This window comes from Dipodomys ordii, unplaced genomic scaffold, assembly GCF_000151885.1.
Source record: "Dipodomys ordii isolate 6190 unplaced genomic scaffold, Dord_2.0 Scaffold79, whole genome shotgun sequence".
Classification (NCBI taxonomy): Eukaryota; Metazoa; Chordata; class Mammalia; order Rodentia; family Heteromyidae; genus Dipodomys; species Dipodomys ordii.
In genome coordinates this window covers 1,571,411-1,585,030 of record NW_012267295.1, presented here as the reverse complement: position 1 = coordinate 1,585,030, position 13,620 = coordinate 1,571,411, and the positions used below count along the sequence as shown (strand labels likewise).

The window sequence follows — 13,620 nt, the reverse complement described above, 5'->3', positions numbered from 1 at the left end:
AGTTGAGGGACAGCGCCCAGGCCCAGAGTTCAAGCCCCACGACCAACAAAAAAAAAAAAAAAAGAGTCTCATGGGCTTTTCTGCCCAGACTGGCTTCAAACCATAATCCTTAAGTCTCTTGAGAAATAGGATCATAGGCATGTGCCCAGCCATGCCCAGTTTTTTTTGTTGTTCAATTGAGGGTTTTGTATAATTTTTACTATAGCTAGCCTTGAACCATGATCCTTGTGAGTACCTAAAATCACAGGCATTTGTTATACTTAAGTAATACTTCTAAAACTCAATAATGATGAAAGAAAGCAGTAATTGAATTTTAGCTCTGTCATTTTATTATAAGAACATTGAAAATTTTAGGCAGAAAATTTTTATATTCAGTCCCAGAATATCTAGCCATTTTGATTAGTCTTGCTAGTGATTTATGGTCAAACTTACCAGTTGTTGCAGACTTGAGAAAGTTTTCCTCAGTCCTTTAGTGTTCCACAGGTTTTACAGTGTTGACTTGGTCAAGTTACACTTAGAGTTGATATTTCTTATTGCTTTTAGGGTTTTTTTGTGTTTGTTTTCAGTTGGGGTTTGGATTTGGCTCTCCTCCTGCCCCCACCCTCTCTGGGGATGAAACCTAGGACCTCATAAAAGCAAATGTTCTGCCATTGTGCTCCTAGATTGTTGTTTTCCCTTTATTGCATTCTTTGGTGCTGGTGGAACCCAGGGCCTCAGGAGTGCTAAACATGTATTCTACCACTGAGCTATACCTCCAGCCTCTTTTAGTTTCTTTTGTGTGTGTGTGGTGATACTGAGATTTGAACTCAGGGTCTGACACTTGGTATGTAGGTGCTCTGTCACTTGAGCCATGCTTCCAGCCTTAAAATTATATTTTGACTTCTTATTCTAGCTGAGAACAACACTGTTTGGTATGATTGGATGAAGCCTTCTCATGCACAGCTCCATGCTGACTACATGCAGCATCTAACTGAGGCCAAATCCAGGAGTAAGAATAAGGTTCGGGGTGTCCAGCAGCTAATACAGCGCCTCCGGCTCATCAAATCTCCTGCAGAAATTAAGAGAATGCAGATTGCTGGGAAGTTGACTTCACAGGTATGACTCTAGTTGAAAAAGTTTTTCCAAATTAAAAAAGTCATAAAGTAAGGTTCAGTAGGCCCCTTGAGGTATTGTAGTAACGTCACAAGCTAGTGAGCATCTAGCTTCTACTTCCATATGATTAGTAACATATGTACAGATTCAGTACCTTACAAGGCAAAGTAAATCTGTCCTCTTCGTTTTTGTTTTTGTGTTTGGGTCCGGTTGTGGGGCCTGAACTCTGGGCCTGGGCGGTGTCCCTCAGCTCAAGGCTAGCACTCTACCACTTGAGCCACAGCGCCACTTCCAGCTTTTTTCTTTTAGCTTATGTGGTGCTGAGGATTCGAACCCAGGGCCTCATGCATGCAAGGCAAGCACTCTACCGCTGAGCCACCTTCCCAGCGCTCTTCTTGGTTTTTGTATGTGTGTTTTCGTTTTGTTTTTGTTTGTGGGTCATGGGGCCTGAACTCTGGGCCTGGGCACTGTCCCTCAGCTCTTCAGCTTAAGGCTAGCGCTCTACCACTTGAGACACGGCACTACTTCTGGCTTTTTCTGTTTATGTGGTGCTGAGGAATCGAACCCAGGACCTCATGCATGCAAGGCAAAGCACTGTACCACTGAGCCACCTTCTCAGCCCAAATCTATATTCTTTTAAAATGGATCTTTTATTCAGCATTCTTAGTTTGTCCTTGAAACAACATAAATTGAGCCATTTTATTCCCATTCCTTTAGGTAACTGCACTAATAGTGATAGTTAAATAAGAGTTTAATTGCTAAAGACTCAAAGGACCCAAAATAACAGTGCGTAATCGAATTTATTACACATGTTACACATGCTCCTGAAGGACAGTGGAATTATATCCCAGTAAACCCATCATAAGTTGAAAATGTTGTTTATCACAAATGCATTGAAGCTGGGTGCCAGTTCATTCATTATGCCTATAATCCTAGCAACTCAGGAGACTGAGATCTGAGGATTGTGGTTCAAAGCCAGCCCAGGCAAGAAAATCTCTTATTTCCAATTAACTACTTGAAATCTGGAAGTGGCATTGTGGCTCAAAGTGGTAGAATGTTAGCCTTGAGCTGAAGAGCTCAGGGACTGCCCAGGCCCAGAATTCAAGCCCCACAACTGGGCAAGGGCAGAGAGGGGGGTCAAAAGCGGGGCACCAATGGCTCACCCCTGTAATCCTAGAGACTCAGGACATTAAGATCTGAGAATCAGGGGCTGGGAAGGTGGTTCAGTGGTAGAGCTCTTTTGTCTTGCATGCCTGAGGGCCTGGATTTGATTCCTCAGCACCACATAAGCAAAAAGATAAAAGCCGGAAATGGCGCTGTGGCTCAAGTGGTAGAGCACTAGCCTTGAGCTGAAGAGCTGAGGGACAGCATCCAGGCCCAGAGTTCAGGCCCCACGACCAGACCAAAAAAAAAAAAAAGATCTGAGAATCATGGGTCAAAGCCAGCTGGAGCAGGAAAGTCTGTGAGACTCTTATCTCCATTTAAGCACCAGAAAATCAGAAGTGGTGCTATAGCTCAAAGGGATAGAATGGGCTGGGAAGGTAGTTCAGTGGTAGAGCTCTTGCCTTGCATGCCTGAGGCCCTGGGTTCGATTCCCCAGCACCACATAAGCAAAAAGAAAAATGCCAGAAGTGGGGCTGTGGCTCAAGTGGTAGAGCGCTAGCCTTGAGCTGAAGAGCTGAGGGACAGCACCAAGGCCCAGAGTTCAGGCCCCACGACCGGACCCAAAAAAAAGGGGGGGGTAGAACACTAGTCTTGGGCAAAAGAGCTTAGGAACAATGTCCAGGCCCTGGGTATTACAGGTATGAGCCACCAGCACTTGGCTTAATTGCCCATTTCTTTTTTTTTTTTTGTCGGTCATGGGGCTTGAACTCTGGGCCTGGGCACTGTCCCTCAGCTCTTCAGCTCAATGCGAGCACTCTACCACTTGAGCTACAGCGCCACTTCCAGTTTTCTGGTGGTTTATTGGAGATAGGAGTCTCACGGTCTCTCCTGCCCGGGCTGGCTTTGAACCGCGATCCTCAGATCTCAGCCTCCTGACTAGCTAGGATTACAGGCGTGAGCCACCAGCGCCCGGCTTAATTGCCCATTTCTAAAGGTTGGTTTGAGCAGAACCTTAATACAAATCCTCCATCTGGTCTCAAACTCAGTGCTGGGTGGGATTACAAGTATGTGCCACTATACCCAGCCTATCTCCGAGTATGTATGGTAGAACCTACTCCGAATCAGTTTTAGTAAACAGCTTCTCTGTGAACTGGTAAGTACATACCACACTCACCCCAGTACTATTCAAAGCCAGAGATGTTGCTCCTTGATCCAGAAGTCTCAGAAAACAGTAAACTAAGAGCTCATATAGATACTGTATAGAATAATCTAGAAAATGGCTCTTTTTTCTTTTTGGCCAATCCTGGGGCTTGTGCTCAGGGCCTGGGCACTGTCTCTGAGCTTCTTTGGCTCAAGATTAGCAGTCTACCACTTGAGCCACAGTGCCACTTCTGGCTTTTTCAGTTTATGTGGTACTGAGGAATCGAACGCAGGGCTTCATACATGGTAGGCAAGCATTCTACCACTAAGTCACATTCCCAGCGCTTCTTTTCTTAACTAAATAACAACTCCTTACTTCCATAATTTCTTACCTTCTAATATGGACTTGACACATAAATATTAATTACTGTTGTAATTAGTCTTACAGGATTAGCTAATTCATCAGAAATGATAACAACCAGTTGAGGGCATGAGTAGCTCACACCTGTAACCTTACCTACTCGGGAATCTAAGATCTAAGGATTCTAGTTTGAAGCTAGCTATACTGGACAGACAAATTCAAGAAATGCTTATCCTTATCTTCAGTTAGCCATGAAAAAGACAAAAGTAGAGGTGAGCCTCAAGTAGTGATGCTCCAGCCTTGACCCAAAAATATGAGGCCCTGAATTCAAGTTTAAGTTCTGGCACAAAAACAAAACAAATTATAGCAGCTAGATTCTTTTGATTAGAGCTCCATCTATTGACCATAGAGAGGAGCTCCATCTGAAGTGATACTGAGTTTCATATTTTTGTTGGTTTTGTGTTGATACTAGGGCTTGCACTCAGGCTCGGAGCTTACTTTGAAACTGTCACTACAGGTGGTATTTAGTCAACCTGCCCCAACAATTTTTTTTGTCCGATCGCGGTCCTGAACTCTGGGCCTGAGCACTGTTCCTCAGCTCTTTAGCTCAAGGCTAGTGCTCTACCACTTGAGCCATAGCGCCACTTCCGGCTTTTTTTCTTTTTGCTTATGTGGTACTGAGGAATCGAACCCAGGGCCTCATGCATGCAAGGCAAGCACTCTACCACTGAGCCACCTTCCCAGCCCCTGAGCTACCTTCCCAGCCCCTGCCCCAAGAATTTATATTTCCTTTCTAGTTCCATTATTCTAATTCCTAAATTTTTTTGAATCCACTAATTTCAAAATAAATGCCACTTCAAGCAAAATATGGCTTGGTTCATTGGTTTATTTTGCTATCAGAAGCATTTTTTTCTGTCAAAATAATGCTTTAGCTATGTTTTAGTTTAGAATGGGTCAAGTGTGAGAAAGATAAATAAAGAAGAGAAATTTAAGCCGGGCTCTGATGGCTCATGCCTATAATCCTAGCTTCTCAGGAGGCTGAGATCTGAAGATCACAGTTCAAAGCCAGCCCAAGCAGGAAAGTTCATGAGATTCTTATCTCCAATAAATCATAGAAAACTGGAAGTGGCACTGTGGCTCAAGTGGTAGAGCACTCGCCTTGAGCTGAAAAGCGCAAGGACAGCACCCAAGCCTAGAGTTCAAGCCCCACGACCGACAAAAAAAAAAAAAAGGAAAAAATAAGTTACATGTGCTAGGATAACCAAATGCCCACATGCAGAAAAATGAAATTGCATCCCTATCTCATACCATATATGAAAAGTAACTCAAATTGAATTAATGACCTAACTTAAGAGCTAAAAAGCTGAGTGACAGTGGCTCATACTTGGAATCCTAGCTACTTAGGAGGCTGAGATCTGAGTATCTCCATTTGAAGCCAGCTTGGGCAGGAAAATCCATGAAACTTTTATCTCCAATAAACTACTCAGAAAAAAAAAAAAAAAAACAGAAACAGCATTGTGGTTCAAGTGGAAGAGCACTATCCTTGAGCATAAAGAGTCTCTAGGACAGAACCCAGACCTTGAGTTCAAGCCCTAGGACCAGGAAAGAAACAAAGTTTCCAGTGAATTTTGTTGTCATACCAAATTCATAGGCAACAAAAGAACACCTTCATACAAATTTGAAAATTGTACATGAAAGATACTGTCAAGAAAGTTGAAAAAAGAAAAGTACAGAATGGGAGAAAGTTATGTATCATATATATGATAAAGGTCTAATATCAGAATATCAAAAGGCCACATCTAATTCAACCACAAAAAGACAACTAAATTTATTAAATGAGTATTTCTCCAAAGAGACACCCATTGTCCAACATCATGAGTCTTTAGCAAAACAAAAAGCAAAAAAGAATCTTTGGAAGGGTTGGAAGAGGGTACAGAACTGGAGGGAGAAAGGGGCAAAGTGCAGCAGTGGAGCTCGCTGGACACTGATGAAAGCGAACTGTACAATTCGTGGGTGGAGACGCAAGGGAGGGACTGGGAGTGAGAGAATAGAAGACACCACGAAAGGAAACGTACTCATTACCTGACTTGTGTAAATGTAATCCCTCTCAATATCACCACTATAATAACGATAAATTAATTATTTAAAAAACTGCCTACATGAAAGACTATAAATTTCATATACAACAACCAAAAAAACACCTCAAAACCACAATGAGATACCACATTTCACCCACTGAAGAGGCTATTTCAAATAATAGGGCTGTGAATGTGGCCAAGATATGAGGATTGTGGTTCAAAGCCAGCCAGGGCAGGAAAAGTCTGTGAGACTCACTCTTATCTCCAATAAACCACTTAGAAAACCAGAGAGAGAGAGAAATTGAAACCTTTGTACTTTCTATGGGAATGTGAAATGATTCAGTGATTCAGCCATAAGTTAGAAAAGGCCAGGTAGCTGGGCGCTGGTGGCTCATGCCTGTAATCCTAGCCTCCTATAATCTCAGGAGGCTGAGATCTGAGGATCTCGGTTCAAAGCCAGCCCGGGCAGGAGAGACCTTAAGACTCCTATCTCCAGTAAACCACCAGAAAACCGGAAGTGGCGCTGTAGCTCAAGTGGTAGAGTGCTCGCCTTGAGCTGAAGAGCTGAAGGACAGCGCTCAGGCCCAGAGTTCAAGCCCCACGACCAACCAAAAAAAAAAAAAAGAAAAGGCCAGGTAAGGTGGTATAACCTGCAGGATTAGAAGCTCGCAGTGAGCCCTCATCTCAAATCATCATCAATCATCAAATGCATAGAAAGGGGTTGTCATCTACATTGGCATACTATTCAGTTCTAGGAAAGAATGAAACACTAATATGGGTGAGCCTTGAAGTCAGTGGGCTGAGTGAGAGATTTCAGATATAAAATTCTACATCCTGAATTAATCTACATCCTGTATGATTGTATATGTAATGGCCAGATCACACAAATCCATAGAGACCAAGAAGATAAGCACCAGGGGGTAAAGATGCAGGAAAATGGGAATTAAGATATGGAGTTAGAGCTGGGAAAGTGACTCAGTGGTACAGTGCTTGTCTTGCATGCCTGAGGCCCTGGGTTCAATTCCTCAGCACCACACAAGTAGATAAAAGCCCAAAGTGGCACTGTGGCTCAAGTGGTAGAGCACTAACCTAGAACTGAAGAGCTGAAGGACAGAGTTCAGGCCCCATGATTGGCCAAAAATAAATAAATAAATGATATGGAGTTAGATACCTTCTAGTATTCTGGGTTCTAAAGCCAGATACACTAAAGTGGCAGCTAAACAGCATTCAGAAGTTTAGTTGTGCATGCCTCTAATCCAGTATTCAGGAAGCTGAGGTAGAAGGATTGTTGAGTACCAAGACCTTGTCTCCAAACCCCAAAAATTAAAAGAAAATTATAATTATCATCCATGCATTGGTAGCTCACCCTCATAATCCTAGCTACTCAAGAGGCTGAGGTCTGAGGATTATTAAAGCCAGCCCGGACAGGACAGTCTGTGAGACTTTTTTTTTTTTTTTTCCCTGATCCTGGAGCTTGAACCTGGGCCTGGACACTGTCCCTGCTCCTTTTGCTCAGGCTAGTGCTCTGCCATTTGAGCCACAGCCACAGCTTTTTCTCTGATTAATTGGAGATAAGAGTCTCACAGAGGCTGGGAAGGTAGCTCAGTGGTAGAGCGCTTGCCTTGCATGCATGGGGCCCTGGGTTCCATTCTTCAGCATCACATAAGCAAAAAGAAAAAAGCCAGAAGTGGTGCGGACAGCGCTGCCAGGCCCAGAGTTCAGGCCCCACGACAGGACCCAAAAAAAGAAAAAAGAGTCTCACAGACTTTCCTGCCTGGGCTGGCTTTGAATCAAGATCCTCCTATCTCAGCCTCCTGAATAGCTAGGATTATAAGCATGAATCACCAGAACCCAGTGAGAGACTCTGTTGTTGTTGTTGTTGTTGTTGTTGTGATTGGGGGCTTGAAATTGGCCTAGGCACTGTCCTTCAGCTCTTCAGCCCAAGGCTAGCATTCTACTACTTGAGCCATAGTGCCACCTTCGGCATTTTCTGCTTATGTGGTTCTGAGGAGTTGAACCCAGGGCCTCATGCATGCAAGGCAAGCACTCTACCACTGAGCCACCTTCCCAGCTGCCGAGAGACTCTTATCTCCACTACACTACCAAAGCCAGAAGTAGAGCTGTGGCTCAAAGTTAGTGGAGCACAAAGGAGTTCAGGGACAGTACCCAGACAGTGAGTAAAAGTTAGAGGATGAGCACCAAAAGGAAAAAAAATCAGTTACTAATATGAGGATATAGATCCTCCTACCTATTCCACAATCTCAACTACAAGGGTAGTATAGGTAGGAGAATGAATTTTAAAAAAGATAATCCAATAAAAAGGGCCAGCAGTGTGCCTCTCGTTTCTTGCGCAGCAAAAGTGAGGATTTGATTCAAGTTCCAGGACCAACAAAAAAACAGAAAAACACATTGGTGTGATTATCATGCAGAATTAGTAAACATATTATTAGAGACCAGTGGTTCTCAGTTAGAGAAATATTTTCTTCCCTAGGGGACATTTTGGCAATATGTGGTGGTCACAATTGCAGGATGCCACTGACATTCTGAATTAAACAGGACTATAGCCCACAAGAAAGAATTATCTGTCCCTAAATGTCAGAAACACTGAGTTTGGGAGCCCCTGCTACATAGACCAGACCACTTAGTCTGTAATTTCATATACTCAAGCTATAAAAGCATCTCATTAAATAAATGGAAAGTTTGTGTCTTAGTCAGAAAGTGACTTATTTCCAAACAGTTCTCCTGGAGGATAGGAAATATATGATAAAGGTGGCAGCAGGTTGTATCTGGACCCGTTCTTTGTGGATGGGGTCATCTAGGGTCTTACATGGCAGGAGGGATGGGAAGAAGGAATGCTGTTCCCTGTTGGCTGGAAAGGGCTGACCTCACTTTCTCCAGCCCTTGGGGGGGTGGGGGGAAGGTTACACACATCATGCTCACTAGCCCTGGGGCTGAAATCAGCTTTTTTTGCTCAAGACTAGTGCTCTGCCACTTTGAGCCATAACACCACTTCTGGCTTTTTGGTGGATAATTAGAGATCAGAGTCTCAGGGACTTTCCTTCAAACCACAGTCCTCAGGTCTCAGCCTTCTGAATGACTAGAAGTACAGGCGTGAGCCACCAACACCTAGCTATCTCCAGTACTTTTTAAAAGTTGCTTATCCCATCCATGAGGGCATAGACCTCACTCCTGAATTTGTTCCCAACAGGCCTAGACTACAGTGGAGATAAAGTTTGAACAGGAGGTTTGCATGGAACATGAAACAGTTTCAGCCATAGCATAGCACTTCCCAGGTGCTTTATTCTAGTATGACGTGTATTTTGAGTGGAAAAATGAGATGCGAATTCTATCGTCAGTCAAATATTCTGGAGAACAATTTTCTGTCCCTCCTTCCAGACAAAATAATTTATACTCATTTAGTTACAACTTCAGGTTAACAAAGCTGGGTAGAAGTGTTTGTTATGTGAATTCCAGAATTAGTTGAATGTTGGAGTATGCAACATAGTTAAAGTAAATATTTGGTCCTCCCTTTCTCTTCAGGCTTTCATAGAGACCATGTTTGCCAGCAAAGCCCCTGTGGAGGAAGCCTTTCTTTATGCTAAGGTGAGCCTCAGATCGTGGAGAGGGTCTTGCTGGGGAAGAATGTGATTTCATTGGTTTACAGCATATTTTCAACAATCAGGTTTTCATTCTATTAGAGGATTCAGGTCTCAGAGGTTACCGGCATTTATTAGATGAATCTAAAACATGCAGAATTAGAGTTAGAGGAAGAAAACCATGAAGGGCAGCTGATGAAGAAGGAAAAATTCAATGTGTAAAATATTAATAAAACTGAAACTTTCATTTAATATAAAGGTCGTCCATGGGTACTAGCAGTGGAACTATTACTGGAGCACAGTGAATTTAGCTATTTGAAAAGCTAATTTAGGAAGTAGACATCAACAGATCTTGATTTGAGATCAGGCCCAGACACAACGTTCACAAGATTACATTTCAGCCAATAGTTGTCATCCCAAGATAAGGGGCTGGGCCGGGTGAATCATACCTGTAACTCCAGTGACAAAGGGAAGCACAACGGGACCCCAATGCTGGCTGGCCTGTGCGTGAAGCAAAATCTCACCTCAAAAATAACCAATGAGCCAGGCACCAATGGCCATATTTATATATGGCCATATTTAGCTTAAGCAGGAAATACAGAGAACTCAAAAGAAAAAGGATTTAATGTTAAGGCTAACTGGTAATAGAAGAGTATGCATAGAATAGATTGTAGTACATAGGTGAGAGATGTAGAAAATGGGATGAAGTTGCAGCATGAAGAGTTTGGGAAATGTGATGACTGACTCTGCAGTGATGACTAACAGTAAGCTCTAGTATCAGGGACAGGCCATGCAAGACAGCCTGGGTTGAGCAGCCCCACAGAAATCCAAAATTGTCTCAGACCTTTTTGTTTTTCAGTTTGAATATGAATGCCGGACTCGAGGCGCAGACATCCTAGCCTACCCACCTGTGGTTGCTGGTGGTAATCGCTCAAACACTTTGCATTACGTGAAAAATAATCAACTCATCAAGGTATATAAAATGCCCTGCTTTGCTGCTTCCGAAAGGTCCAAATGCCCTAAGAGAAACCAGCTTCTACAAATGAACCACCATTTAAAAAACACTTCCGCCAGCTGATCATGCCTGTAATCCTAGCTACACAGGAGGATGAGATGTAAGGATCCCAGTTCAGTCAGCCCAGTCAGGCAGTAAAGTCCATGAGACTCTTTATCTCCAATTAACCACCAAAAAGCCAGAAGTGTAATTGTAGCTCATGTAGTAGAGTACTAGCCTTGGGCAAAAAAGCTCAGGGACAGTATCTAGTTGCTGAGTTCAAGTCCCAGGAACAGCACACACACACGCCAAAAAAAAAGCCAGGCACTGGTGGCTCATGCCTGTAATCCAACTTTTTTTTTTTTGGTCGGTTGTGGGGCCTGAACTCTGGGCCTGGGCGCTGTCCCTCAGCTCTTCAGCTCAAGACTAGCACTTTACCACTTGAGCCACAGCACTACTTCCGGCTTTTTTTTTCTGCTTATGTGGTGCTGAGGAATCTAACCCAGGGCCTCATGCATGCAAGGCAAGTGCTCTACCACTGAACCACCTTCCCAGCCCCAAATCTAACAGTCTTAACCACCAGAAAACTGGAAGTGCCGCTGTAGCTCAAGTAGGAGAGCGCTACCCAGCACCCAGAGTTCAAACCCCATGACCGACAAAAAAAAAAAAAAGTTTGGGGGTGTGGCTCAAGTGGTAGCAAATGCAAGGCTCTGAGTTCAAACTCTTCATAGTGTTTTTTTTTTTTAAATTAGAACTTTTGCAAACAAAATAATATTTTAGACTAGAAGAAACAATGTAGAATGGTGAGATCACCCACTTCCGCCTTTCATACTTTTCTCCAGGATGGTGAAATGGTGCTTCTGGATGGAGGTTGTGAGTCTTCCTGCTATGTAAGTGACATCACACGCACCTGGCCTGTCAATGGCAGGTAGGACTTGTACTACAGAGTAACACTTGTACTGCTCCTTCTGGGTTGGTGTTAGAATATGGATATATACAGAATAAATTACTAAAAAAACCAACTGGGCTATTTATAGGTCATATTAACCCTCTCTGCAAAGATCCTGATTACATTCCAAACTGCTTATCATAAAACTGTTAGGTACCTAGAAACACTCACACATTTTTTTGGGGGGGAGGTGGGGGTCCGGTTGTAGGGCCTGAACTCGGGACCTGTGTGCTGTCCGTCAGCTCTTCAGCTCAAGGCTAGCGCTCTAACCACTTGAGCCACAGCACCACTTCCGGCTTTTTTCTTTTTGCTTATGTGGTGCTGAGGAATTGAACCCAGGGCCTCATGCATACAAGGCAAGCGTTCTACCACTGAGCCACCTTCCCAGCCCTCACACATTTTTTAAGTTAACTATGAAGTAATTTTTTCTCTTATGATTACAAAGGTAATATTTACAGAATGGTAGAATTTTTTGGTTAGGGCAGGTGCTGGTGGATTACACCTGTAATCCTGGTTTCTCAAGAGGCTGAGGATCTGAGGATCAAGGTTGCAAGCCAAACTGGGCAGGAAAATTTGTGAGACTCTCATTTCCACTAAACTACCAAAAAAAAAAAAAAACAGAAATGAATCTGTGGCTCAGGTGGTAAAGTGCTAGCCTTGAGCAAAAGAAGCTCAAGGAGCCGGGTGCCAGTGGCTGATGCCTATAATCCTAGCTACTCAGGAGGCTGAGATCATAGGATCATGGTTCAAAGACAACCCGGGCAGGAAAGTCCGTGAAACTCTTATCTCCAATAAAAACCACCAGAAAACTGGAAGTGGACACTGTAGCTCAAGTGGTAAAGCACTAGCCTTGAGCTGAAGAGCTGAGGGACAGCGCTCAGGCCCAGAGTTCAAGCCCCATTACTGACCAATAAGAAACCCAAAAAACTCAAGGACAGCGCCCCAGGGCCTGAGTTCAAACCCTGGTACCAGTACCAAAAAAAAAAAAAAACTCTGGTTGAATTAAGCCTGATAGATTTAAATACTGGAAGAATCAGAAAGATGGAGAGAAATCCTTGGAAGACAAGGAACCACTAAAGAATCTGAGTCCCAAAAACTATATAGTACAACTAGAAATCCTTTAGTGATTTCTAATTGGTTGGAGAGTCCTCAGGAGACTGAAAACAATACCAGCATCTGGAAGCTGAATAAACCTGAACAGAGATTTTTATTGCTTCCATTGAGAGCAGAGTACATAGTTTGAATCCAGGCAGGGAGGTACTGATAGCTCACATTTGTAATACTGGAAAAAAAAAAAAAAAGCCTAGAGACAGTATTGAAGCCCTAAATTCAAGCTCCAGTACCAGTACCAAAAAAAAAAAAAGAACACTTTTCACTCAGCTGTCATCCTAACTGCATAGAAGGCTGAAATCAGAACTGACATTCCAGGTAGAAAAATATGCTGAGCTCCATCTCCATGGAAAGAAGCTGAGTGTGATGATGTTCAACACTTGTCATCCCAGCTACTCTGGGAAGCAAACAATAGGGTTGCAATAGAGATTCCTGAAGCAAGTCAAACCCTATCTCAAACATCTTCCTATATAAATATAATCTATCTATATGTATATATGCAGGTATAGATTATAGATACATACTACCATGCCCAGCTTTTGTTTATATTGTTATAATATTTAATGGTTATATTTTTGGAGGACACTTAACCACCTGTCAAAAATTTTCAAATTATAAGCTAAGTACCAGCAGCTCACACCTATAATCATAACTACTCAGGAAGCTGAGATCTAAGAATCACAGTTCAAAGCCAGCCTAGGTAAGAAAGTCTGTGAGACTCATCTCTAATAAACTACTCAGAAAAAGCTGGAGGACTGGGAAGGTGGCTCATTGGTGGAATGTTTGCCTTGCATGCATGAGGTCCTCAGTTCGATTCCTCAGCACCACATAATCAGAAAATGCCAGAAGTGGCGCTGTGGCTCAAGTAATAGAGCATCAGCCTATAGCACAAAGAGGCTCAGGGATAGCACCTCGGCTCTGAGTTCAAGCCCCAGGACTAGTAGAAAAAAAAAATTTTTTTCAAATTATAAAAAGAACAGCAGGGCTGGGAATGTAGCTTAGTGGTAGAGGGTTTGCCTAGCATCCATGAAGCCCTGGGTTCGATTCCTCAGTACTACATAAACAGCCAGAAGTGAAGCAGAGTGGTAGAGGCTAACTTTGAGCACAGAGATGCACAGGGACAGATTCTAGGTCCTGAGTTCAAATCCCAGGACCAGCCAAAAAAAACATCATGGCCAGGCACTGGTGACTCTTAC

General features: G+C 43.1%; 1 protein-coding gene across 1 annotated transcript in view; it reads left to right on the top strand.

Annotated features, from left to right (window-relative positions):
- The window catches only part of Xpnpep3 (X-prolyl aminopeptidase 3, mitochondrial), a 23,303-nt gene that overhangs the window by 6,198 nt on the left and 3,485 nt on the right, over nt 1-13,620 (top strand). Inside the window, exons 3-6 of the mRNA XM_013024782.1 lie at nt 893-1,095; nt 9,316-9,378; nt 10,231-10,344; nt 11,208-11,293. Of these exons, the coding sequence (XP_012880236.1) occupies nt 893-1,095; nt 9,316-9,378; nt 10,231-10,344; nt 11,208-11,293 (466 nt within the window). The remainder of the gene's footprint in view (nt 1-892; nt 1,096-9,315; nt 9,379-10,230; nt 10,345-11,207; nt 11,294-13,620) is intronic.